At 39.9% G+C, this 25,386-nt stretch overlaps 1 protein-coding gene across 1 annotated transcript in view; it reads left to right on the top strand.

Annotated features, from left to right (window-relative positions):
• The window catches only part of GABBR2 (gamma-aminobutyric acid type B receptor subunit 2), a 1,074,198-nt gene that overhangs the window by 590,785 nt on the left and 458,027 nt on the right, over positions 1–25,386 (top strand). The window contains exon 8 of the mRNA XM_069730579.1: positions 24,775–24,835. Coding sequence (XP_069586680.1) covers positions 24,775–24,835 — 61 coding nt within the window. The remainder of the gene's footprint in view (positions 1–24,774; positions 24,836–25,386) is intronic.

Raw genomic sequence — 25,386 nt, 5'->3', positions numbered from 1 at the left:
AGAAAAAGTTGCACATATACTATACAGCAGTATGCACTGCATTTAATTGTTGTTAAATAGTGAAATGAAGCAGATGATACCATTGATTACCAAATCAAAATGAATGTACAATAGTGGCTTTAGAGCCTTCCATTGAAAAACATTGCAAAAATGTGTCACAACTAAATGTAGGCGGCAAGAATAACAACTGTTATTTTTTCTTGCACCCCGTAATTTAACAATGTCTCAAACTTTTACAACAATACAGTGTTTTAAAGCAGTGATGAGAGGAAGAGAACTGAAAATAAATCGATTGTTTGGAATATTTCACATGCATAATTTGGGATATATAAATATTTAGAATTGAGAGTCCTCAGTATTTTATACCTTTTAATTGGTAACTGAAAAGATGGTAACAAATGTCAAGCTTTCGAGACTACTCAGGTCTCTTCATCAGGCAGACAAGTGACACGAAGCAGAACTATCATTATGGGAGAGGGATAGACAGTTGTGGCCATAAATATTGAAACAGATGGTAACAAATCTCTAGTAATCATAGGCGTACAAATTATTCTAAATAATTCAAATTGTTAACTAATTCAATAAACGAGGTTTCCAAAATCACAATATTGTTGTCCTATTTTTTTTAAATAAAAAAAAATACTGTATATATTGAATAATATAAAGTAGCATAGCAATATATTGTGCCAGGTCATGAAATAAAATACACATCAACTTATCTGAACAGCAGACCAGTTTTACCTTCAATATACAAAGAAGAAGAAGAGGAAAAATCTTTTATGCCCACATTTGTAGTAGTTTCTGTTGCTCCATAGGTAATAAATGTCGTAAAGTTGTAAATGTCCATGTATCATTTTAAAGTTGTAAAACCCAACCATATCATCTTGAGTACAGATGATTGAATCGATCTGCGTAGTGTTGCATTTAAGTTACATTTTTGCATTTCACATGTGACACGCCCACCAGGGCTGTGGGATACTCGGAACAGTTCTTTGGGGAAGTCACAGGGCCGTGACCCGACTCTGTGGCCCTGACTGTGCCATAAAATGGGGAATATGTATATGGGATTTAACGTGACGCCACCTGTGGTGTTCGGCAACAGATGGCCGATGCTGCTAAAGGAGACCGCTGGGGCTGATGGTGCAACAGCTAGGATGGTTCTGCTCCCCACAGGTGGAGCAGGGCCCCAGGGCTACTGGTCCTGGTTAGCACAGGCTTCATGTACCTTGTGGTGCAGAACTCAGGGTGCAAGAGATCACTGAATGACACAAGAGCTGTAGTTTTCTTTTCCTTTACTTGATAGTTGATAGTACAGACCGGGGTACTGGTAACAGATTGTAATGTAGAGCCAGGCAGCCTGGAAGCAATTTTTGGATACACCTGGCCAGGTAGGTATGGATGCCTTCCTTCTGCGCTGTCTTCCCTTTTTCCTTGCTGCCTAACAGCTCACCCTCCTGCTACTAACTGTCTCTCTGTTTTGTAAAAACTAACCATTGCCCGCATGGCAGGCAGCTTGAGCCTATCACAGGTGCCGCTTCTTTGTATCAGCTGCAGGCTCTGGTATGCTGCTCTGTCGATGGGTATTAGATCGGGCCAGGAAACCTGCAGTCCCCTTCCCTCCGGATTTAGCTGCAGTACCTATGCAACCACAGACTCTGGTATCTGGTTCCTAGCGCTCTGCTCTGGGGCTAGTTTTATCACAGCTCCACTCCCCAGGTTCTGCTCTACTTCTCTCCTACTGACACCTGGTAAGGGAACCCCTCCCTGCTTCCAGGCATGACATTACTCCCTGTGAGGGAGGCAATGTCACTGTGGCAACCAGACTCCTGGGGCACCACACACATCTCTGAGAATTTGGTTTGTGTGGATCAACCCCCCAAAAAATGCCCGTTACCATTTCACACGCTGCTGAAGAGTCACATGGGCAGTCAGAAGGGCTTCCCCAAAATGCCCTGCTGCTACCACATGGTTTAGCACTACTAATCAGCTCATTCCACACAGAGAGAGAGAAATACTAAAATTACATTGTACTGTACTATTGCACTAGTGTTGAAGAATATTGAGTTTTAATCAATAGGGTGAAAGAGTTAGGGCAGATGGCAACAGTGCCAGTGTGATTGATTAATGATAGGGTGCATCCAGTATCTTTTCCCCTAGACTTATATTCTTTTTCTCTCACTCACTTTTCTATTCCTAAGGTGATATTAATGATAAAATGTATTAAATACAGTATTGAGAACCATAACATGTTCTGCTCATGTATCTAAGGCAATTGGACTACTTGAGATTCGGTGCAAATAATTTCCTAAACCTGGTGAAGTTGAATTTCAAATGGTTAATTCAACTCTTGTCTTGAAGCGAGAGTGCCAGTGACTGATCAATGCCAACTTAACCATGTATGTGTGAAGACATCTAAGAATAAATAGTGAAGAATATAATCAAAAATAAAGCACATACAAGTATTACTGTAGTCTATATACAGTATTGTATGATAGATCTGTGTGTTCTGAACAGAGTTAATTAAGAGTTAATCTTGAGCATAACTACAGTAGGTTCCAATGTGAAAGAAAAGGGCCTGTATCAGAAAGCATAAACTCTAAATTGTTGCCCTTATGCCAAGATATGCTTAAAAACATCTAGGTTTTCTGTGTGACTAACAATTTAATGTTCTATAATGCAGCTGTAATTCACAATTTGGAGACTTTCAGATATTGAGTGGATTCTCAATTTCCTTTGCTATAAATGTCCTTGTAGCATATAACATGTAAGATTACAATAATGTGCCTTAGGGGAATGTCATCAAGTCCTAGTAAAAGTAAGGACGTGCCAAGTTTCCATGGGGTTTGAAGGTGCAAGATCTGTTTAAATTGGAAACGTAATTGAGACCATGGGGGTTGAACGGGATCACACATCCACCAAATACTAATTATTAAACCTACTTAGATACTTAAGGCGTAAGCATCATTTTAATTTTTATTTCATAAATTAATAATACACATGAAAATAAGCAACTTTGTAATATATGTTATCAGAAAATGTTGCTTTTATTTTCTGCCAAAATTGATCAACCATTATCAAAATTCTCAATTCTGAGGTAAAATCTTGTATTCAGTGAAGACTTTCCCATTACGGAATGTCAGCTGCTACAGATACAAATCTATGAAGATGGAGGAGGGAGGAGCTAGAGACAGAGCTCCTCCCTCCTCCTCCTTCTACTATCTACATAGAATCTCATTAGCACCAACTGCCATCTCCTACCTCATTAATGGGAAAGTCTGTCTTCACTGCATACTGATTATACCTCAGAATTGAGAATTTTGATAATAACTGATCAGTTTGGCAGATAGAGAAGCTATTTTATTCTGACAAGATAAATTACACAGTTGCTTATTTCTATGTGTACTATTGATTTATGAAATAAATATTTAAACAATGGTTATTCTTCAAGAAATGTATTTAGTATTTAGATAATCTATATGAGCAAAGTTAAATCTATACATACATTTACTCATTGCTTTAAATTGATTGTCATAATGAAAGTTTTTTTTACTGAGTTGAAATGCTGATAGATATTCTTCAACTACATATATACTGTAAAATGAAGGTATGCCTCATGTTTGGATCTAAATTGCTGTTGGTATGAGTATAATTTAGTGTGGATCATTTATTAGGCCTTGGATATACCCTTTGTTAGTTTGTAAGGGTCTGTAAAGAACAGTGGTTAAGAGAAAGGATTTTGATAATGTGTGAATATGTGATAAGGTTCATTAAAAAGTAGCTTAAAGGGGTTGTCCAGTCCAAGTCTGCAGTCACTCTGTATGATGGCAGATTTATAAATCCCCTAATGGACACACTTTGTGCTACGAGGATTCACCGGTTTCTGAGCTGGGATCAGAGTGTATGTATGAATTAAACATACCCTCAGCTAGAGCCCGTCCAGTGGACCAGGTCTCATTCCATACACTTGTATGAAGCGAGGCCGCTCCCCGACTAGTGACGTGGCCGACCAGTGGGTATGGCTGGCTAGAGTAATGTGGCCTTGCGCCATACAAGTGTTTGGAGGAAGGCCATGACCACTGGACGGGCTTTGGTTGAGAGTATGTTTAACCCCTTAATGACCGCCAATACGTCTTTTAACTGACCTGAGATATAAGAGAATGGCCTCCCCATACAGATGACAATGCAGCATCTGTTGGTTGTACACTATAGCTGACAACTTGCTGTATCAGCCACGATCAGTATTTGCACCATCTAAATCTGTTTAACCCCTTAGATACTGCTGTCAATAGTGACTACATCATTATAAATGGTTAACAGAGTGTGGGGGCTTCTTCTTTATCCCAATTGGTGCCCTCAGATCATGATTTTGTTGTCCTGATGTTTGCGATGGCAATTCATGACCAAATAGCGGCCTTAGAGTCTGACTGCTATAGTAATCTGTTTAGAAGTTAGCAACATTTAGGTGGTAAAAATACACATTTTCATTTCTACCATGCCATTTTGCATTAATTCCTGTAAAGCACCTGAAGGGTTAATAAACTACCTGACAGCAGTTTTCAATATGTTTAGGTGTGCTGTTTTTAAAATGGTATCACGTTTGGGGGTTTCCCAATATATGGGACCCCTAAAGTCACTTTAAACATGGATAAGTCCCTAAAAAAATAAATGTGGTAAATTTCTTTGAAAAAATGAAAAATTGCTGCTACATTTTTAAACCTCCTAAAATGCTAACAAAATAAAATAACATTTTCCAAATGGTGCTGATGTATAGCCGGCATATGGAAAATGTTATTTATTAATGGTTTGCTGTTGTATGACTATCTGGATTAAAGGGATAATCATTCAAATTTAGAAAATTGCTAATTTTTTAACATTTTTCTCAAATTTTTTATATTTTTTATAAATAAACACAAAAAATGTTGAACTAAATTTACCATTATCATAAAGTATAATGTGTCACGAAAAAACAATCTCAAAATCACTGGGATTTGTTGAAGCGTTGCAGAGTTATTACCACATAAAGTGACACTGGTCAGATTTCAAAAATTTGGCTCGGTCACTAAGGGGTTAACTCATACATACCTTCTGGTCCCAGCTCAGAAACCGGCGAATCCTCGCTAAGCACAGTAGGCGCGCTGGGGGGATTCATAAGTCTGCAGTGACAAAGAGTGCCTGCAGGCTTATCGATTTGGAATGGACAACCCTTTAAATAAAAGCTATTTGTAGAAATACCTCTTTTTGCTGCCAAGGAATTTCCATCATTAGAAAATTATATACACCAATCCTTCTTAACCCCTTCATGACCAGGGGATTTTTCGTTTTTCCGTGTTCGTTTTTCGCTCCCCTCCTTCCCAGAGCCATAACTTTTTTATTTTTCCGTCAATTTGGCCATGTGAGGGCTTATTTTTTGCGGGACGAGTTGTACTTTTGAACGACATCATTGGTTTTAACATGTCGTGTACTAGAAAACGGGAAAAAAATTCCAAGTGCGGTGAAATTGCAAAAAAAGTGCAATCCCACATTGGTTTTTTGTTTGGCTTTTTTGCTAGGTTCACTAAATGCTAAAAATGACCTGCCATTATGATTCTCCAGGTCATTACGAGTTCATAGACACCAAACATGACTAGGTTATTTTTTATCTAAGTGGTGAAAAAAAATTCCAAACTTTGCTAAAAAAAAAAAAAAAAAAATTGCGCCATTTTCCGATACTCGTAGCGTCTCCATTTTTCGTGATCTGGGGTCGGTTGAGGGCTTATTTTTTGCGTGCCGAGATGACGTTTTTAATGATAGCATTTCGGTGCAGATACGTTCTTTTGATCGCCCGTTATTGCATTTTAATGCAATGTCGCGGCGACCAAAAAAACGTAATTCTGGCGTTTCGAGTTTTTTTCCCGCTACGCTGTTTAGCGATCAGGTTAATACTTTTTTTTATTTGATAGATCGGGCAATTCTGAGCGCGGCGATACCAAATATGCGTAGATTTGATATTTTTTTTATTGATTTATTTTGATTGGGGCGAAAGGGGGGTGATTTAAACTTTTATGTTTTTTTTATTTTTTTCACATTTTTTAAAACTTTTTTTTTTAACTTTTGCCATGCTTCAATAGCCTCCATGAGAGGCTAGAAGCAGGCACAAGCCGATCGGCTCTGCTACATAGCAGCGATCTGCTGATCGCTGCTATGTAGCAGAATTGCACGTGTGCTGTGAGCGCCGACCACAGGGTGGCGCTCACAGCGACGGGCAATCAGTAACCATAGAGGTCTCAAGGACCTCTATGGCTACAATGGAGACGCATCGCCGACCCCCGGACATGTGACGGGGGTCGGCGATGACGTCATTTCCGGCCGCCCGGCCGGAAGCGGTAGTTAAATGCCGCTGTCTGCGTTTGACAGCGGCATTTAACTAGTTAATAGGTGCGGGCAGATCGCGATTCTGCCCGCGCCTATTACGGGCACATGTCAGCTGTTCAAAACAGCTGACATGTCCCGGCTTTGGTGCGGGCTCACCGCGGAGCCCTGCATCAAAGCAGGGGAGCCGGCATCGGACGGTATAGTACGTCCGATGCCGGTAAGGGGTTAAAATAGAAGTTTCACATGTGCAGAATCCATATATACCACTTGGGCCAATGTCAACATTGTATTAAATGTTCAAAAAAAACTTTCAGAAACCTATGTTTTGAGGAGTGAATTTTGTTCTGGAGGACCTTTTAGGGACCAATATATTAGAAGCCACACAAAAATCACCCCATTTTAAAATGTTAATCCTTAATAGTATTAAAAAATAGTGTTAATAGGAAGTTTCTTAACCCTTTAGGAGGTGCTTCACATAAGCCTAAAGCAAACTAGAAAGAAGAAATGAAAAATTTGATTTTCCCCCCATTAAAATGTATTATTCTCCCCAATTATTCGCTTTAACAATGAGTAATTTGAAGAAAAGTATTATCCACAATTTGTTATCTAATGACTGTCGAGTACAGCAACACCCTTTATGTGGTCATGCTCTAATGCTTAGATGCATGGCATGACTATTTACTATATGTGATTTGAAGACCACATGATGCGTTAGTGCAAAGCAAGAACTCCATTTCAGAGTTTATACCCCTGAAGTAACTCATCTAGGGGTGAACATTTTTACACCACAGGTGTTTCATGGATTTTTGTATCATTGGCCTGAAGGGTTGTAAGCCATTTGGAGCACAAATTTTGCTGGGATGGTTTAGGATCACCAACTTGTATTTGTAGGTCCCCTGAAGAATTGGTACTGAGTTAACACCTCAGATATCACTTAATTTAGATACTGTACCCATAAAGGCATTTATTGAGGGGTGTAGTTTCCATTTTAATATCAAAGTAACCTTCAATAATAGTTTTGTCTATTGCAAGAAGTGAAATCTTCTATTTTTTTTCCACTATTAGGCTTCATTCCAACAATGAGCTTTTATTGAATTTTTGATGTTGCAGAATTTCTGCGCCATTTCTGCATCTTTTATTTCAATTAGGTTACTTGGATTTTTTTATTGCGTTTTTGTGTGCGATTTCTTAAGATTAGTGATGAGCGAATATACTCATTACTCTGCTGGCTAACAGATGTAAATCATTCAGCTGCGGCAAGAAAAACTAAATCTCCGAGCACTAAAAAATATTCGGAGAACCTCGAGCATGCTCGAGAAATCTCGAGTAACGAGTATATTCACTAATCACTAGTTAAGATGCATTTCTATCACATTTTTAATGCTGCACTTTTTGTCAATTTTCGTTTTGTCATGGTTTAAATAAAACTGCTTTGTTTTTGATACTTTCTGGTATTTGGCTTTGACAAAACTTTATTGACTTACTTAGGTTCAGATTTCATGCCTTTTTGATGCATTTCTCCTGCAGAATCACTTTAAATACATGCGCATCTTTAACCCTTGGTATTTCCACACATAATGCAAATCTATGGGGAATTTCTGCACAGAAAAATCAGCATACTCGCAAGAGAAATTGACATTTGTTAGGCTGCCGTCACACTAGCAGTATTTGGTCAGTATTTTACATCAGTATTTGTAAACCAAAACCAGCCAGCACTGCCACTAGCTGTATAACCCACCAAAAGCTGTGATCCTAAGCGTAACATTCAGGAGGCAGGCAGAGGACGGGAGCTTCCACTGCCTTTAGATCATTATCATGAGGGCAGGATCATTGCCATGGTGACTCAAAGTCATCATAATGAGCCACGGGTCACCAAGCTAAGGAAAGCATCTGGGACCAAGCTCAAAGCATTGTCTTAGAAGCTTTCTGTACAGGAATAATGTAGTGCAATGTTAGTGTGTTGCAATGCATTATACCTGCAATCAAAGTAAAAAAATGAAAGCCCCATGAAGGGACTAAGTAAAAAAGTAAGAAAAAAAGGGAAAAAAATGTAAAAATATTTAATAAAAGGAATAAAATAATAATAAAAAATACACTGATAAATACACATGTTTATGTTAAAAATAGAAATAAACAAAACAAGTACACATATTCGGTATCGCCGTGAACTACCCTATCTATAAAAGTGTCACACTAATTAACCCCTTCAGTGAACGCTGTAAAAAAAGTGGCAAACTATGCTTTTTTTATCACACTGCTAGAAAAAAAAGTGGAATATAAAAGATAAATGTAAATAAAAATGGTATCACTGAAAACGTCATGTTGTCTTGCAACAAACATGCTGCCAAACAGCTCCGTCAGCAGAAAAATTTAAAAGTTATAGCTCTCAGAATATAGCAAGGCAAACATAATTATTTCTTCTATAAAAGTTTTTATTGTTTTAAAGCGCAAAAACATAAAAAAATTACATAAATGAGGTATCGCTCTAATCGGACTGACCCAAAGAATAAATTTGCCTGATCTATTTTACCACATGAAAAACAACATAAAAACCCCTCAAAAATCAATTCCTGAATTTCTGTTTTTTGTTCATTTACCCTCCTAAAAATCAGAATAAAAAGAGATAAAAAAAATGTTCATGTGCCCGAAAATGGTGACAATAAAACTGTCAACTCTTCTCGCAAAAATCAAACCCTTACATGACTCAGTCGGCAGAAATATGGAAAAATTATAGCTCTCAATATATGGCAATTCAAAACCTAGTTTTTGCCCCCAAAAAAGCTTTTTTTAGTGTATGACAGCAGCCAAACATAAAAAAAGAAATAAATCTGGTATGGAAGAATAAAGTTGTCTAATCACTTATACTGCACAAGGAATGAAGTAAAAAATAAATAAAACCAATTCGTCACCTGCTGATGTTTTCATTCTTTCTACCAAAGAACTCAGTAAGGTTTGGCTCATTCCTGCTCTTTATGATGAGAGCTTACACCGGGGTTTCTGTGTAAATCTCTGAAATATGCGATTCAGACAAAACCACCAATGGAAGATTCCCTATAATGAGGCAAATGGAGGTACTGTGGACATCGTTTGGCCTATGATCCGGTGATGTCTGTCTTTTTAGGTATGCATAAAAGCGTCCATATTCCAGAGTAACTCTCCTACCTTATTATAGCAAATGGATCCCTCGGGTGTTTCATCTGAATCAAGTCACTTTGAGATTTATATGGAAACCTGAAGGTCAGTTCTCTGCGTAGAACACCAGATATATGTGATCCCAAACATTTTGTAAAATGTTCCCAATAAAAGATTCAACTCGAGCTACAGAAAAAGCAAATTCCCACTCAGGGTCTTATCTTTTATTTCAAATATAGGGGGTTCCGCATTACTGGTAGTAAAAAAGGCTCTGGAAAAGTGATATGACTCCACACTCTCCAAAAGAAATTCTGAGCCCCAATGTCCCTAAACCACATAGTGTCCACATGTTTGGCATTCCTGTAGTAATGACAGCCTGCCTAGCTTATTGGGTCATGTCTCCAGAAGCATGAGCTGGGCACCACAACGTACTGGTCACTACAATGGCAGTTTGAAATGTACTCAGTAACATACAATAAAGCTTGTTTCTGAAAAACATCCATGGACTGAAAATCATCACTACACCTGTAGATAAATTCCCAATGGGGTATCATTTCCAAAATGTGGTCACTTGAGGGGGGATTCTGCTCTTGTAGCATTTAGGGGCTCTGTATATTAAGTCTGCAAATTGTTCTATAAAAATCTGCAACCCAGGAGGCATTTAGTGCTCCATCCCTCACGAGTCTGGCCATGTGGATAAACAGTACTGTATAGCCACATATGGGGTATTTCTACATTCAGTAGAAATTGTGTGACACATTTGTTGCTGTTTTTCCCTATTTCCTGAAAATGAAAATGTAAAATCTGGGGCTAAAACTAAAATTATGTGGTAAAAATTTAATTATTTTTCTTCATTGCCCAGTGGTATAAAATTCTGTGACAAACCCACAGTATCAGTATGATCACTGCAGCCTTAGATGAATTCATTGAGAGTTGTAGCTTATAACATGAGGTCACTTTTGGGGAGATATTCTATTCTGACACCTCAGGGGCTCTCCCAGTGGGTCATGGGACCTGCAAACCGTAGGAGTAAAATTTGCACTATAACATGGCGCTCCTTCCTTTCTGAGTTTTGCACAGTGCCTCAAAAGTAGCTTCCAATTACATGCAAGGTATTGGCAATCAGAAGAAAATGCACACAAAAAAAAGTGAGGTCTATTTTTTCCTATTAACCCTTATAAAAATTACAAAATTGGGGCTAAATCATTTTAGGGGAAAAGAGTAATTACTTTTTCTTCACCGCCCAATGGTATACATTTTTGTGAGGCACATGTGGTGTCAACATGCGCTCTGCACCCCTAGGTAAATTCATTGAAAGGTGTAGTTTGTAAAATGACATTAATTGTGGGAGGGGTTTCTGTTGTTCTGGCACCTCAGGAGCTCTTACAATGTGACATGGATTCCTCAAACCATTCCAGCAAAATCTGAACTCCAATATGGCACTTCTTCTCTTCTAAGCTTTGTACTATGCCTCACTGGCGCACAACAAATTTTGGAGTCCATTTTCTCCTTTTACCCTTGTGAAAATAAAACAATTTTGGCTAAAAAGAAAATTTTGTGGGAAAAATGTGATTTTTTTATTTCACAGCTCTACCTTATAAACTTCTGTGAAGCATCTAGGGGTTTGAGGTACTCACCATCACCACCCATCTAGATATATTCCTTGAGAGGTCTAGTTACTGAAATGGAGTCACTTGTGGGGTTTTTCCATTATTTAGGCACATCAGGGGCTCTCCAAGTACAACATTGAGTGATCTCTTGACTCTAGCCATTTATGAGTTAAAAAGTCAAGTGGTGCTACTTTCCTTTCGAGCCCTGCTATGCATCCAACACATATGGGGTATTGGCCTACTCAGGAGAAATTGCCCTACAAATTTTGTCCATTTTCTCCTTTTACCTACGTGAAAATAAAACTTTGGGGCTTCAAAACATTTTTGTGGGAAAAATTAGATTTTTTATTTTCACGGCTCTATGTTATAAACTTCTGTGAAGCACCTGTGGGTTCATAGTGCTAACCACATATCCAGATACATTCCTTACTGGTGCTAGTTTCAAAAATTGGGTCACTTGTTGGGTGTTTCTACTGTTAGGCACATCAATGGCTATGCAAACTTGACATGGCATCCACTCTCATTTCCAGCGATTTTTGTGTTCAAATAGTCAAATGGTCCTTCCCTTAGGAGCCCTGCCGTGCACCCAAACAGTAGTTTTACTACACATATGGGGTATCGGAATACTCAGGAGAAGTTGCACAACAATTTTTTGTGGTCCATAGTCTCCTGTTAACCTTGTGAAAATTAAAAAAAAATGCGTCTAAAATAACATTTTTGTGAAAAAAGTTAAATGTTATTTTTTTCCTTCAACATTCCATCAATTCCTGTGAAACACCTGAAGGGTAAATAAACTTCTTGCATATGGTTTTGAGAACTTTGAGGGGTGCAATTTCTAGTATATTGTCATTTTGAGGTATTTTCTGCCATATAGGCCTCGCAAAGTCACTTCAAATGTGATGTGGTCCCTAAAAAAAATATTTTTTTTGTAAAAATTAGAAATTGATGATCAACTATTAACCTTTCTAACTTCCTAAAAAAATGTTTCAAAAATTGTGCTGATGTAAAGCAGGCATGTTGGAAATGTTACTCATTAACTATCTTGTGTGACATAAGTCTACTGTTTACGGACATAAGAATAAAAATTTAGAAAATTGTAAAATTTACGAAATTTGGGACAAAATAGCGATATTTTCACAAAGTCATATCGAACAAATTTTACCACTATCATGAAGTACAATATGTCACGAAAAACTTTTCTCAGAATCAGTTGGATCCGTTGAAGCGTTCCAGAGTTATTACCTCACAAATTGACACGTGTCAGATTTAAAAAATGAGGCCTGGTTTTTAACCTACAAAGTGGCTATGTCATTAAGGGGTTTAAATGTACTTTTGTTTGTGGGAGAACCCCTTTAAGAACAATAGTAAATGAGCTTTAAATGGTGTATAAAGCCACTTCCTATTCTAATTTTGAAGCAGCTTTAGGAATTGAAGTGTGGCAATGTACTGTACTTGGTAAAACTAGAAAAATATAAATGGCAAAAAAACCAATAATAGTTAATGTGCTTAGTAATTCCTGAAATAATGCTTTTCAATGTGGTTGTTCAGTTTTGCGGCAACATTAGTATTGAGCATTAATCAATAAAGCACACTATATGGTCATTGTAGCAGCTAATAGTTTAATTTTTAATGTAATCCTAGAGTAATGTAATTCCCTGAAAGCAATGAATATATATTTGCAGCAGCAAAATTTACGAATCTGAGATGTCATCTCAGTTTGCAGAAATCCTTTGTAAACAACGAAGATGTTATGAAGAGGGATAAGAAACTCATCATCTCTTGTTCCTCACTTTGAACTATCCTGCTGTTACCTTTTTTTGTCACAAACAGTCCTCTGTAGCCCCCTATCGTCAGGACAATTACATGATTAGCCAATGATTAATGGATGAGGCGAAAGGTACCGTCACACTAAGCGACGCTGCAGCGATGCCGACAACGATCCGGATCACTGCAGCGTCGCTGTTTGGTTCGCTGAAGAGCTGTCACACAGACAGCTCTCCAGCGACCAACTATGCCGGTAACCAGGGTAAACATCGGGTTACTAAGCGCAGGGCCGTGCTTAGTAACCCAATGTTTACCCTAGTTACCAGCGTAAAAGTAAAAAAAAAAAACACCACATACTTACCTTCCGCTGTCTGTCCCTCGACGCTCTGCTTCTCTGCCCTGTGTAAGCACAGCGGCCGGAAAGCACAGCGGTGACGTCACCGCTCTGCTTTCCGGCCGCTGTGCTTACACAGGGCAGAGAAGCAGAGCGCCGAGGGACAGACAGCGGAAGGTAAGTATGTAGTGTTTTTTTTTTTTTTACCTTTACGCTGGTAACCAAAGTAAACATCGGGTTACTAAGCGCGGCCCTGCGCTTAGTAACCCGATGTTTACCCTGGTTACCAGCGAAGACATCGCTGAATCGGTGTCACACACGCCGATTCAGCGATCTCAGCAGGAAGTCCAGCGACGAAATAAAGTGCTGGACTTTCTGCAGTGACCAACGACGGCACAGCAGGATTCTGATCGCTGCTGTGTGTCAAACTGAACGATATCGCTAGCCAGGACGTTGCAATGTCACAGATCGCTAGCGATATCGTTCAGTGTGACGGTACCTTTTGGCTGCTACTACTAATAGGCCAGTTATTGGAGAGCTAAGCATGGAATCTAGTGTACAGTATACCCCGGTATGGTCACTGCTCACTTCACGATAACCCAAGAACTACTCACTGCCACCACAAGTCGTTTATAAAGGCCAACTGGATGCCTGCTTTCTGGTAGCGTATGGCTTCCAGAAGCATCTTTTACAGAACAAAAGGAACAGAACTATTACATTTTATATTTTATCCAGAACAATAGGCAGTGTTAATAAAAAATGTACAAAAGATGTTACAAAGAGGACAAAACAATACAGCATATACTGCTGCTTAAAAAACAATGGATTAACAGAGAAACTTACCTCGCTGATCATAGAGATGACTCAGCTAGCGGATGGAAGCAATCCGATTTAAATATCTGGTTACCATGGATCAAGCATACACTGAGATATATCTTCCTTAGCATTGAAAATGGATCATAATTTGCCTTGCCATTTATCAAACCTAAGTTACACCCACACATCTCTTCTCGATGGCTCACAACAGGGCTGGTCATGGGATGTGGCTTCAGTGTTTGAAAATTATGATATTCCCAACATCCACGATATTTTCACTTCTGACAATTGCAGGAGTTTGTTATCGCTGTCATACTTTTTATATCTTACCTTTTCCTAGGAAACATGGCATGGCTATAGTCTTTCTGGCCAATATTGATTTGGAGCTTATAGTCATGTGTCACAGTTATGAAAAATATGCATATTCTTCCCCAATTAGTCCTGAGATTGAAGATGTATGTCCCATCAATATCGCATCTATATTAACCCCAATATTCATAACTTTCCAACAGGGCTCAAATGTTAAGTTGCAAATGTATGGTTCCCTTTAAATGTATTCAATTTCCTCTTTCCTGCTTCTCTTCTTCTCCAATCTATCTCATAAACCTCTCAATAGACGACATCCTGCTTTGCCCTGCAGGGGTCCTCTGCTTCAAAGGGATTTTAAATGGTCAGCTCTTTCTATCTTAATTAGTTTCCTCACTAGCTATACATAGTTTACTCTTTTCCCATATTTTAAACTGTGTAATTCTGCTTCAAGGAGTGTAAGCTCTTGTCCCTTTACAGAGATTCTGTGTGAGAGAGGAGGGGGTAAATGCCCCCGCGTACATCATAAATATCATCATTTGGCTATTTCACCTACTTGAATTCTCCAGTTTCAAGAAAGTGGATTATAAACTCTCTAAAATGCCTAAAACATCAAATGGAATGGGCACTCACTTTTCCCAGATTCACCGTGGCTCTGTCCTTGGAGATTTGATTGCAGTGGTGACGTCATGACAGCATCTTTTATTACCGCTGTAGCTACAGAGTTAAGTGTGTCTGCCACAGTAGATTGCATGAGCTTCTAAAGTCAGTAATTGGCTACAGTGGTGCTTTTGATCTGACATCAACATTGAAGCCAAAAAAAACAAGAATCAAAAGTAGCAGGGAGCCAGTACTGGAATCGAGTACCCATTCCCTTTATTATTTTATGAATTTTAAAGCATTGGAGGCCCTCTTTTATGAAAGATAAAACCCTTTAAGTAACAAAGATCACACAAAAACTATTGCTATGGACCTAAAAAGATTAACTAAGAAATGCATTGATAATATCTACAATCACATTCAAAATGTCAGGAATTAAAGATAGCACACAGCTACAGTTCTGTCTCCACTATATGTACAGTATATACTATTTATATACACAGATCAACAATAACATTAAAGGGGTATTTTCAAGTTGTCTCTTGACCAGATGAGAGCAGTGCAGTTTCCTTACTTCCTGGTTTAAAGCAGGGAAGGCTCTCCTCCTTGAGTGACAGCTGTATAAAAAAAAAGTAAAACTACAGCATTAGTAGAACTACAAAGCCTGGTACAAGTGCTGCCAATGGTTTGTTCTAAATCAACACTGCTATCACTATGTTGGAGGCATTTGAACACGCACACAGTTCCAGAACAGAGAGCGGAGAGCTGTGATTAGACTTGTTCTGAGAACTGTAGTTTTTTTTGCAAGAGAAGGAGTGGGTTAGGTGATTGGATAACTGCTGTCTAGAAATCAATGTGCTGGAGAGAGGTGGTTGGTATGTTAAAGGCCTCTTCACATTAAGCGACGCTGCAGCGATACCGACAACGATCCGGATCGCTGCAGCGTCGCTGTTTGGTCGCTGGAGAGCTGTCACACAGATCGCTCTCCAGCGACCAACGATGCAGGTAACCAGGGTAAACATCGGGTTACTAAGCGCAGGGCCGTGCTTAGTAACCCGATGTTTACCCTGGTTACCATCCTAAAAGTAAAAAAAACAAACAGTACATACTTACCTAACGCTGTCTGTCCTCCAGCGCTGTGCTCTGCACTCCTCCTGTACTGTCTGTGTGAGCACAGCGGCCGGAAAGCAGAGCGGTGACGTCACCGCTCTGCTTTCCGGATGACCGACGCTCACAGCCAGTACAGGAGGAGTGCAGAGCACAGCGCTGGAGGACAGACAGCGTTAGGTAAGTATGTACTGTTTGTTTTTTTTACTTTTAGGATGGTAACCAGGGTAAACATCGGGTTACTAAGCGCGGCCCTGCGCTTAGTTACCCGATGTTTACCCTGGTTACCAGTGAAGACATCGCTGAATCGGTGTCACACACGCCGATTCAGCGATGTCAGCGGGAGAGCCAGCGACCAAAGAAAGGTCTGGCCCTCTAGCCCCGACCAACGACATCACAGCAGGATTCTGATCGCTGCTGTGTGTCAAACTAAACGATATCGCTAGCCAGGACGCTGCAACGTCACGGATTGCTAGCGATATCGTTTAGTGTGAAGGTACCTTAAGTCTCTTGGCCTCTCTCTTAGGCCCCATTCACACATCAATATTTTTGCATCAGTGTTTGTAAGCCAAAGACAGGAGTGGAACTGACAGAGAAAAACTGTATTCAAAAGATTGACATCTGTTCTGTATTTTGGAGATACCCCTGGTTTTGACATACAAATACTGATGAAATAATGATCAAAAATACTGGTGTGTGAATGAGGCCTTATAATGTAGCTAGTGTGCACACTCGGCCTGCCTCTACAGGCCTGACTCCATAGAAATGAGTTCCTCACTATAAGTGTAAGTTCACACAGGGCGTTTTTGCTGCGTTTTTTTATGCTAATTTTCAGCTGCTTTTTACAGTACCAGCAAAGCCTATGAAATTTCAGAAATCTCATGCACACACATTGGGATTTGTGTGATCAGTATTTTGTGCTTTGCAGCATTTTTTTTACATAGGGCATGTCACTTCTTTCAGTGTTTTTTCAGCGTTTTTCACCCATTGACTTGAATAGGTGGTGAAAAACGCTGCAAATATGCAGGTTGACTTTTCTTGCAGCGTATTTTCTGCAGAAAAGTGAAGGAGAGCTGGATGTGACGTCACACTCGGCTCTGCTGCAACTAGATGGCAGGCTGCACGATGCGTTCATGCAGTCTGTCATCCAGCAGCGGACCCCCCATTTACTTGAAAAGGGGGTCCGACATTAGTGTTTGACACACTGTCATATGCATGACAGCGCAGCAAACACCGCTTCTGATCAGTGGGGAAATCCTCCCCGCCAGACAGAGAACCGCGGCTCCCTGCTGTCAGAAACCAGCGGGAGCGCTCAGCTGTGATCGGAGGTGTAAACTCACCTCCGATCACTGGTGTTAGATGATGGGAGGTGATGATGGGGTCCTCACGCTTTTTTAACCCCTTAAGCCCCGAGGGTGGTTTGCACGTTAATGACCGGGCCAATTTTTACAATTCTGACCACTGTCCCTTTATGAGGTTATAACTCTGGAGCGCTTCAACAGATCCCAGTGATTCTGACAATGTTTTCTCGGGACATATTGTACTTCATGATAGTGGTAAAAATTCTTTGATAGTACCTGCGTTTGTTTGTGAAAAAAATGGAAATTTGGTGAAAATTATGAAAATTTCGCAATTTTCCAACTTTGAATTTTTATGCAATTAAATCACAGAGATACAGTGGGGCAAAAAAGTATTTAGTCAGTCAGCAATAGTGCAAGTTCCACCACTTAAAAAGATGAGAGGCGTCTGTAATTTACATCATAGGTAGACCTCAACTATGTGAGACAAACTGAGAAAAAAAAATCCAGAAAATCACATTGTCTGTTTTTTTATCATTTTTTTTTGCATATTATAGTGGAAAATAAGTATTTGGTCAGAAACAAACAATCAAGATTTCTGGCTCTCACAGACCTGTAACTTCTTCTTTAAGAGTCTCCTCTTTCCTCCACTCATTACCTGTAGTAATGGCACCTGTTTAAACTTGTTATCAGTATAAAAAGACACCTGTGCACACCCTCAAACAGTCTGACTCCAAACTCCACTATGGCGAAGACCAAAGATCTGTCAAAGGACACCAGAAACAAAATTGTAGCCCTGCACCAGGCTGGGAAGACTGAATCTGCAATAGCCAACCAGCTTGGAGTGAAGAAATCAACAGTGGGAGCAATAATTAGAAAATGGAAGACATACAAGACCACTGATAATCTCCCTCGATCTGGGGCTCCACGCAAAATCCCACCCCGTGGGGTCAGAATGATCACAAGAACGGTGAGCAAAAATCCCAGAACCACGCGGGAGGACCTAGTGAATGAACTGCAGGGAGCTGGGATCAATGTAACAAGGCCTACCATAAGTAACACACTACGCCACCATGGACTCAGATCCTGCAGTGCCAGATGTGTCCCACTGCTTAAGCCAGTACATGTCCGGGCCCATCTGAAGTTTGCTAGAGAGCATTTGGATGATCCAGAGGAGTTTTGGGAGAATGTCCTATGGTCTGATGAAACCAAACTGGAACTGTTTGGTAGAAACACAACTTGTCGTGTTTGGAGGAAAAAGAATACTGAGTTGCATCCATCAAACACCATACCTACTGTAAAGCATGGTGGTGGAAACATCATGCTTTGGGGCTGTTTCTCTGCAAAGGGGCCAGGACGACTGATCTGGGTACATGAAAGAATGAATGGGGCCATGTATCGTGAGATTTTGAGTGCAAACCTCCTTCCATCAGCAAGGGCATTGAAGATGAAACGTGGCTGGGTCTTTCAACATGACAATGATCCAAAGCACACCGCCAGGGCAACGAAGGAGTGGCTTCGTAAGAAGCATTTCAAGGTCCTGGAGTGGCCTAGCCAGTCTCCAGATCTCAACCCTATAGAAAACCTTTGGAGGGAGTTGAAAGTCCGTGTTGCCAAGCGAAAAGCCAAAAACATCACTGCTCTAGAGGAGATCTGCATGGAGGAATGGGCCAATATACCAACAACAGTGTGTGTGTGGCAACCTTGTGAAGACTTACAGAAAACGTTTGACCTCTGTCATTGCCAACAAAGGATATATTACAAAGTATTGAGATGAAATTTTGTTTCTGACCAAATACTTATTTTCCACCATAATATGCAAATAAAATGTTAAAAAAACAGACAATGTGATTTTCTGGATTTTTTTTTCTCAGTTTGTCTCCCATAGTTGAGGTCTACCTATGATGTAAATTACAGACGCCTCTCATCTTGTTAAGTGGTGGAACTTGCACTATTGCTGACTGACTAAATACTTTTTTGCCCCACTGTATGTCACACAAAATACTTAATAAGTAACATTTCCCACATGTTTACTTTACATCAGCACAATTTTGGAACGAAAATTTTTTTTTTGTTAGGGAGTTATAAGGGTTAAAATTTGACCAGCAATTTCTCATTTTTACAACACCATTTTTTTTAGGGACCACATCTCATTTGAAGTCATTTTGAGGGGTCTATATGATGGAAAATACCCAAGTGTGACACCATTCTAAAAACTGCACCCCTCAAGGTGCTCAAAACCATATTCAAGAAGTTTATTAACCCTTCTGGTGCTTCACAGGAATTTTTGGAATGTTTAAATAAAAATGAACATTTAACTTTTTTCCACAAAAAATTTACTTCAGCTCCAATTTGTTTTATTTTACCAAGGGTAACAGGAGAAATGGACCCCAAAAGTTGTTGTACAATTTGTCCTGAGTACACCGATACCCCATATGTGGGGGTAAACCACTGTTTGGGCGCATGACAGAGCTCGGAAGCGAAGGAGCGCCATTTGACTTTTCAATGCAAAATTGACTGGAATCGAGATGGGACACCATGTTGCGTTTGGAGAGACCCTGATGTGCCTAAACATTGAAACCCCCCACAAGTGACACCATTTTGGAAAGTAGACCCCCTAAGGAATTTATCTAGATGTTTTGTGCGCTTTGACCCACCAAGGGCTTCACAGAAGTCTATAATGCAGAGCCGTAAAAATAAAACAAAAATTATTTCCCACAAAAATAATTTTTTAGCCCCCAGTTTTGTATTTTCCCGAGGGTAACATGAGAAATTGGACTCCAAAAGTTGTTGTTCAATTTGTCCTGAGTGCGCTGATACCCCATATGTGGGGGGAACCACCGTTTGGGCGCATGGGAGGGCTCGGAATGGAAGGAGCGCCATTTGGAATGCAGACTTAGATGGAATGGTCTGCAGGTGTCACATTGCGTTTGCAGAGCCCCTAATGTACCTAAACAGTAGAAACCCCCCACAAGTGACCCCATATTGGAAACTAGACCCCCCAGGGAATTCGTCTAGATGTGTTGTGAGAACTTTGAACCCCCAAATGTTTCACTAGTTTATAACGCAGAGCCTTGAAAATAAAAAATCTTTTTTTTCCCACAAAAAATATTTTTTAGCCCCCGGTTTTGTATTTTCCCAAGGGTAACAGGAGAAATTGGACCCCAAAAGTTGTTGTCCTATTTGTCCTGAGTACGCTGATACCCCATATGTTGGGGTAAACCCCTGTTTGGGCACACGGGAGAGCTCGGAAGGGAAGGAGCACTGTTTTACTTTTTCAACACAGAATTGGCTGGAATTGAGATCGGATGCCATGTCGCGTTTGGAGAGCCCCTGATGTGCCTAAACAGTGGAAACCCCTCAATTATAACTGAAACCTTAATCCAAACACACCCCTAACCCTAATCCCAACAGTAACCCTAACCACACCTCTAACCCTGACACACCCCTAACCCTAATCCCAACCCTATTCCCAACTGTAAATGTAATCTAAACCCTAACCGTAACTTTAGCCCCAACCCTAACCCTAACTTTAGCCCCAACCCTAACTGTGGCCCTAACCCTAGCCCTAACCCTAACCCTAACCCTAGCCCTAACCCTAACCCTAGCCCTAACCCTAACCCTAGCGCTAACCCTAACCCTAGCCCTAACCCTAGCCCTAACCCTAACCCTAGCCCTAACCCTAGCCCTAACCCTACCCCTACCCCTAACCCTAGCCCTACCCCTAACCCTACCCCTAACCCCACCCCTAACCCTAGCCCTAACCCTAACCCTAGCCCTAACCCTAACCCTAGCCCTAACCCTAATGGGAAAATGGAAATAAATACATTTCTTTTAATTTTTCCCTAACTAGGGGGGTGATGAAGGGGGGTTTGATTAACTTTTATAGCGGGTTTTTTAGCGGATTTTTATGATTGGCAGCCGTCACACACTGAAGGACGCTTTTTATTGCAAAAAATATTTTTTGCGTTACCACATTTTGAGAGCTATAATTTTTCCATATTTTGGTCCACAGAGTTATGTGAGTTCTTGTTTTTTGCGGGAGGAGTTGACGTTTTTATTGGTAACATTTTCGGGCACGTGACATTTTTAGATCGCTTTTTATTACGATTTTTGTGAGGCAGAATGACCAAAAACCAGCTATTCATGAATTTCTTTTGGGGGAGGCGTTTATACCGTTCCGCGTTTGGTAAAATTGATAAAGCAGTTTTATTCTTCGGGTCAGTACGATTACAGCGATACCTCATATAAATCATTTTTTTATGTTTTGGCGCTTTTATACGATAAAAACTATTTATAGAAAAAATAATTATTTTTGCATCGCTTTATTCTCAGGACTATAACTTTTTTATTTTTTCGCTGATGATGCTGTATGGCAGGTCTTTTTTTGTGGGATAAGATCACGCTTTCAGCGGTACCATGGTTATTTATATCTGTCTTTTTGATCGCGTGTTATTCCACTTTTTGTTCGGAGGTATGATAAAGCTTTGTTTTTTGCCTCGTTTTTTTTTTTTTTCTTACGGTGTTTACTGAAGGGGTTAACTAGTGGGCCAGTTTTATAGGTCGGGTCGTTATGGACGCGGTGATACTAAATATGTGTACTTTTATTGTTTTTTTTTATTATTTAGATAAAGAAATGTATTTATGGGAATAATATTTTTTTTTTTCATTATTTAGGAATATTTTTTTTTATTTTTTTTACACACTTGGAAAAATTTTGTTTTTACTTTTTTACTTTGTCCCAGGGGGGGACAGTACAGATCGATGATCTGCCAGTTTGCACAGCACTCTGACAGATCACCGATCTGTCTGAGAGCAGTGCAGCGTTACCAAGTGCCTGCTCTGAGCAGGCACTTGATAAGCCACCTCCCTCCCTGCAGGACCCGGATGCCGCGGCCATCTTGGATCCGCGTCCAGCAAGGAGGAAGGAGGTAGGAGACCCTCGCAGCAACGCGATCACATCGCGTTGCTGCGGGGGGCTCAGGCAAGCCCGCAGGGAGCCCCCTCCCTGCGCGATGCTTCCCTATACCGCTGGCACATCGCGATCATGTTTGATTGCGGTGTGCCGGGGGTTAATGTGCCGGGATTAAGGGGTTAAAAAAATATTTAAATAAATAATCAAAAAAACGGCATGGGTCCCCCCATTTTTGGCAATCAGCCTTGCTAAAGCTCACAGCTTTATTTAATTTAACAACTTGCGAACACCCCTTTTAAACCACTGACAGGTAATATAACAAACTAAGATTATTTCATTACATTATTACTGTCAAGGAGGGAGATATGTTAAGCAGCAAGTGATCAGTCAGTTTTTGAAATTGATTTGTTTAACCAGGAAACATGTTCAAACGTACGAAATACTGTCCAGGATTTAACCCCTTTCTGACCTCGGACGGGATAGTACATCTGAGGTCAGAACCCCCGCTTTGATGTGGGCTCCGGCGGTGAGCCCGCATCAAAGCCAGGACATGTCAGCTGTTTTGAACAGCTGACATGTGCCCGCAATAGTGGCGGGTGAAATCACTATTAACTATTAACACTGACAGCGGCATTTAACCGGCGCTTCCGGCCATCCGGCTGGAAATGAGCACATCGCCGACCCCGGTCACAAGATCGGGGGTCAGCGATGCTTCTGCATAGTAACCATAGAGGTCCCCTGACGAAGCTGGGTCCTCAGCGATACGCGTAAGGCTCTCGCCTCACCCCTTAAGCCTGTCTCCTGTCTCCATTAGGCATCTGGGCTCATGGTATACCATTGTTCAGTGTTCATGCTGTTCCTTTGGAACATTTTTTCCTCTCTTTACTCCCCCCATTTTTTCTTACATCTTGGCACCCATTGGGTTATTATTTGATTGCAGGGGAGCACCAGTGTATGCCTATTTGAGGCTTTCTGGCACATGCTTGTAGCCCACATTTATATACCTATCTTGGTACTGCCATCATCTTGGCTAAACAGCATGCTGATATAACACTTTATATTGTTATATACCAAACACTGAATTGCAGTAATTTGCTATATTATCTGTCAGTGTACGGCTACAGGTTTATGTATGCATTTGTTTCGGCCTTTATATATTCATGTATGTCATATTTGAGGCTTTCTGGCACATGCTTGTACCCCGCATTTATATACCAATCCTGGTACTACCATCATCTTGGCTAAACAACATGCTGATATAACACTTCACATTGTTATATACCAAACACTGAATTGCAGTAATTTTATTGCTAGATTATCTGTCAGTGTACGACTACAGGTTTATGTATGCATTTGTTTCGGCCTTTATATATTCATGTGAGTCATATTGGACTGTTACATGTTTAGACAGGACACATCTTGTATATACATATAGCACTTTATCTATGCAGTGTTGTTATTTCATGATATTTGTGCTTAGGGGTGGTGACTTATGGTTCTGTATTCAGATCTTTTTAAATGGTTTTATATGTTTGACATGTTCTTTGAGGTGTAATTAAACATTTTTTGATATTTTCACATTTTTTATGGGTGTGCATACCATTATTGGTCGAGTCTTTTTCCTTTTGTGTTTATAGCATTCTATTTACTGACCAGGTTTTTGCACCCCATCTCTATGTGTTGTGCAGGGGTGCACCACTTATATTAATTATCCTAAAAACGCCAGCTCGGCACGCAAAAAATAAGTCTGCAACTGACCCCAGATCATGAAAAATGGAGACGCTATGGGTATCGGAAAACGGCGCAATTTTTTTTTTTTTTTTTTTTAGCAAAGTTTGGAATTTTTTTCACCACTTAAATAAAAAATAACCTAGTCATGTTAGGTGTCTATGAACTCATATTGACCTGGACAATCATAATGGCAGGTCAGTTTTAGCATTTAGTGAACCTAGCAAAAAAGCCAAATAAAAAACAAGTGTGGGATTGCAGTTTTTTTGCAATTTCACCGCACTTGGAATTTTTTTCCCGTTTTCTAGTACACGACATGCTAAAACCAATGATGTCATTCAAAAGTACAACTTGTTTTGCAAAAAAATAAGCCCTCACATGGCCATATTGACGGAAAAATAAAAAAGTTTTGGCTCTGGGAAGGAGGAGAGCGAAAAACAAACACGGAAAAATGGAAAATCCCAAGGTCATGAAGGGGTTAATATAATGTTGCGGACCAAGAACACCACTTTATGGTAATGGTATACCTTAATATCAGTGTATTTTTTACACTGGAAAACGTATGCAAAAATTGTTCAAGAATTCTTCAAGGTATTGACGTTGTCCAAAAATTTTGCAAATCTCATTGCAACCAAGTGTCACAACTTATAGGATACCATTAAAGTCTTTGGCAAGAAATCACAGGACAGATGTACATAGTAGAAAACATTCTTCAGTTGTTATGTTTAAATTAGAAACTTAAAATGTCATTCAATATAAATCAGAATTTATTCTTTCTTTTTTTATTCTCTCATAATTTTCTTTTCTTCCCAGGGGCAAGTTGTGTTTCGAAATGGAGAAAGAATGGGTACAATCAAATTCACTCAGTTTCAAGGTAAGATATGCTTTGTTACAAATGATGTGTAAGCAGATGTAATATGTTAAACTTTTGGAAATTTTTCCTTACAAATCCAATGGTCTAGAAAGCAAATTTTGTCATTGGGTTAGTGCACATATGCTGCAAAATAAGTGAAGATGATCACTGCATTAAAGGGGTGGTCCAAAGGCAAAGTAACTTTCATTTTAAATCCCAATCTTATTTAGTGGCATAATCTTAACTACTTTCTAATATACTTGAATTAAAAGTTTGCTATCCTTCCCTAACTACATTATCTAACTGCTTTTCTCTTTTTCCCCTATTTCATTATTAATGATGCTTTGTTTAAGAATCCTAATGCATGCTGGGATACTCAAACGAAGCGTCATAACGGATCAGGGGCTGCGGTCACTGCCTCAGTCTATGCCCCCTCCCTGAAATGAAGTGTCATCAGTGATGCTCATTTCAAAGGCTGGACTAGTACTAGTCCTAATAAATAGCTTGCAGAGACTGCCTGAGTCCCCGCCCCTTCACTGAATGAAACGTCATCAGTGACGCTTGTTTCAGGG

This window comes from Ranitomeya imitator, chromosome 6, assembly GCF_032444005.1.
Source record: "Ranitomeya imitator isolate aRanImi1 chromosome 6, aRanImi1.pri, whole genome shotgun sequence".
Classification (NCBI taxonomy): Eukaryota; Metazoa; Chordata; class Amphibia; order Anura; family Dendrobatidae; genus Ranitomeya; species Ranitomeya imitator.
Note: the sequence above shows the minus strand (reverse complement) of the source record. Positions and strands in the feature narration are given on the sequence as shown.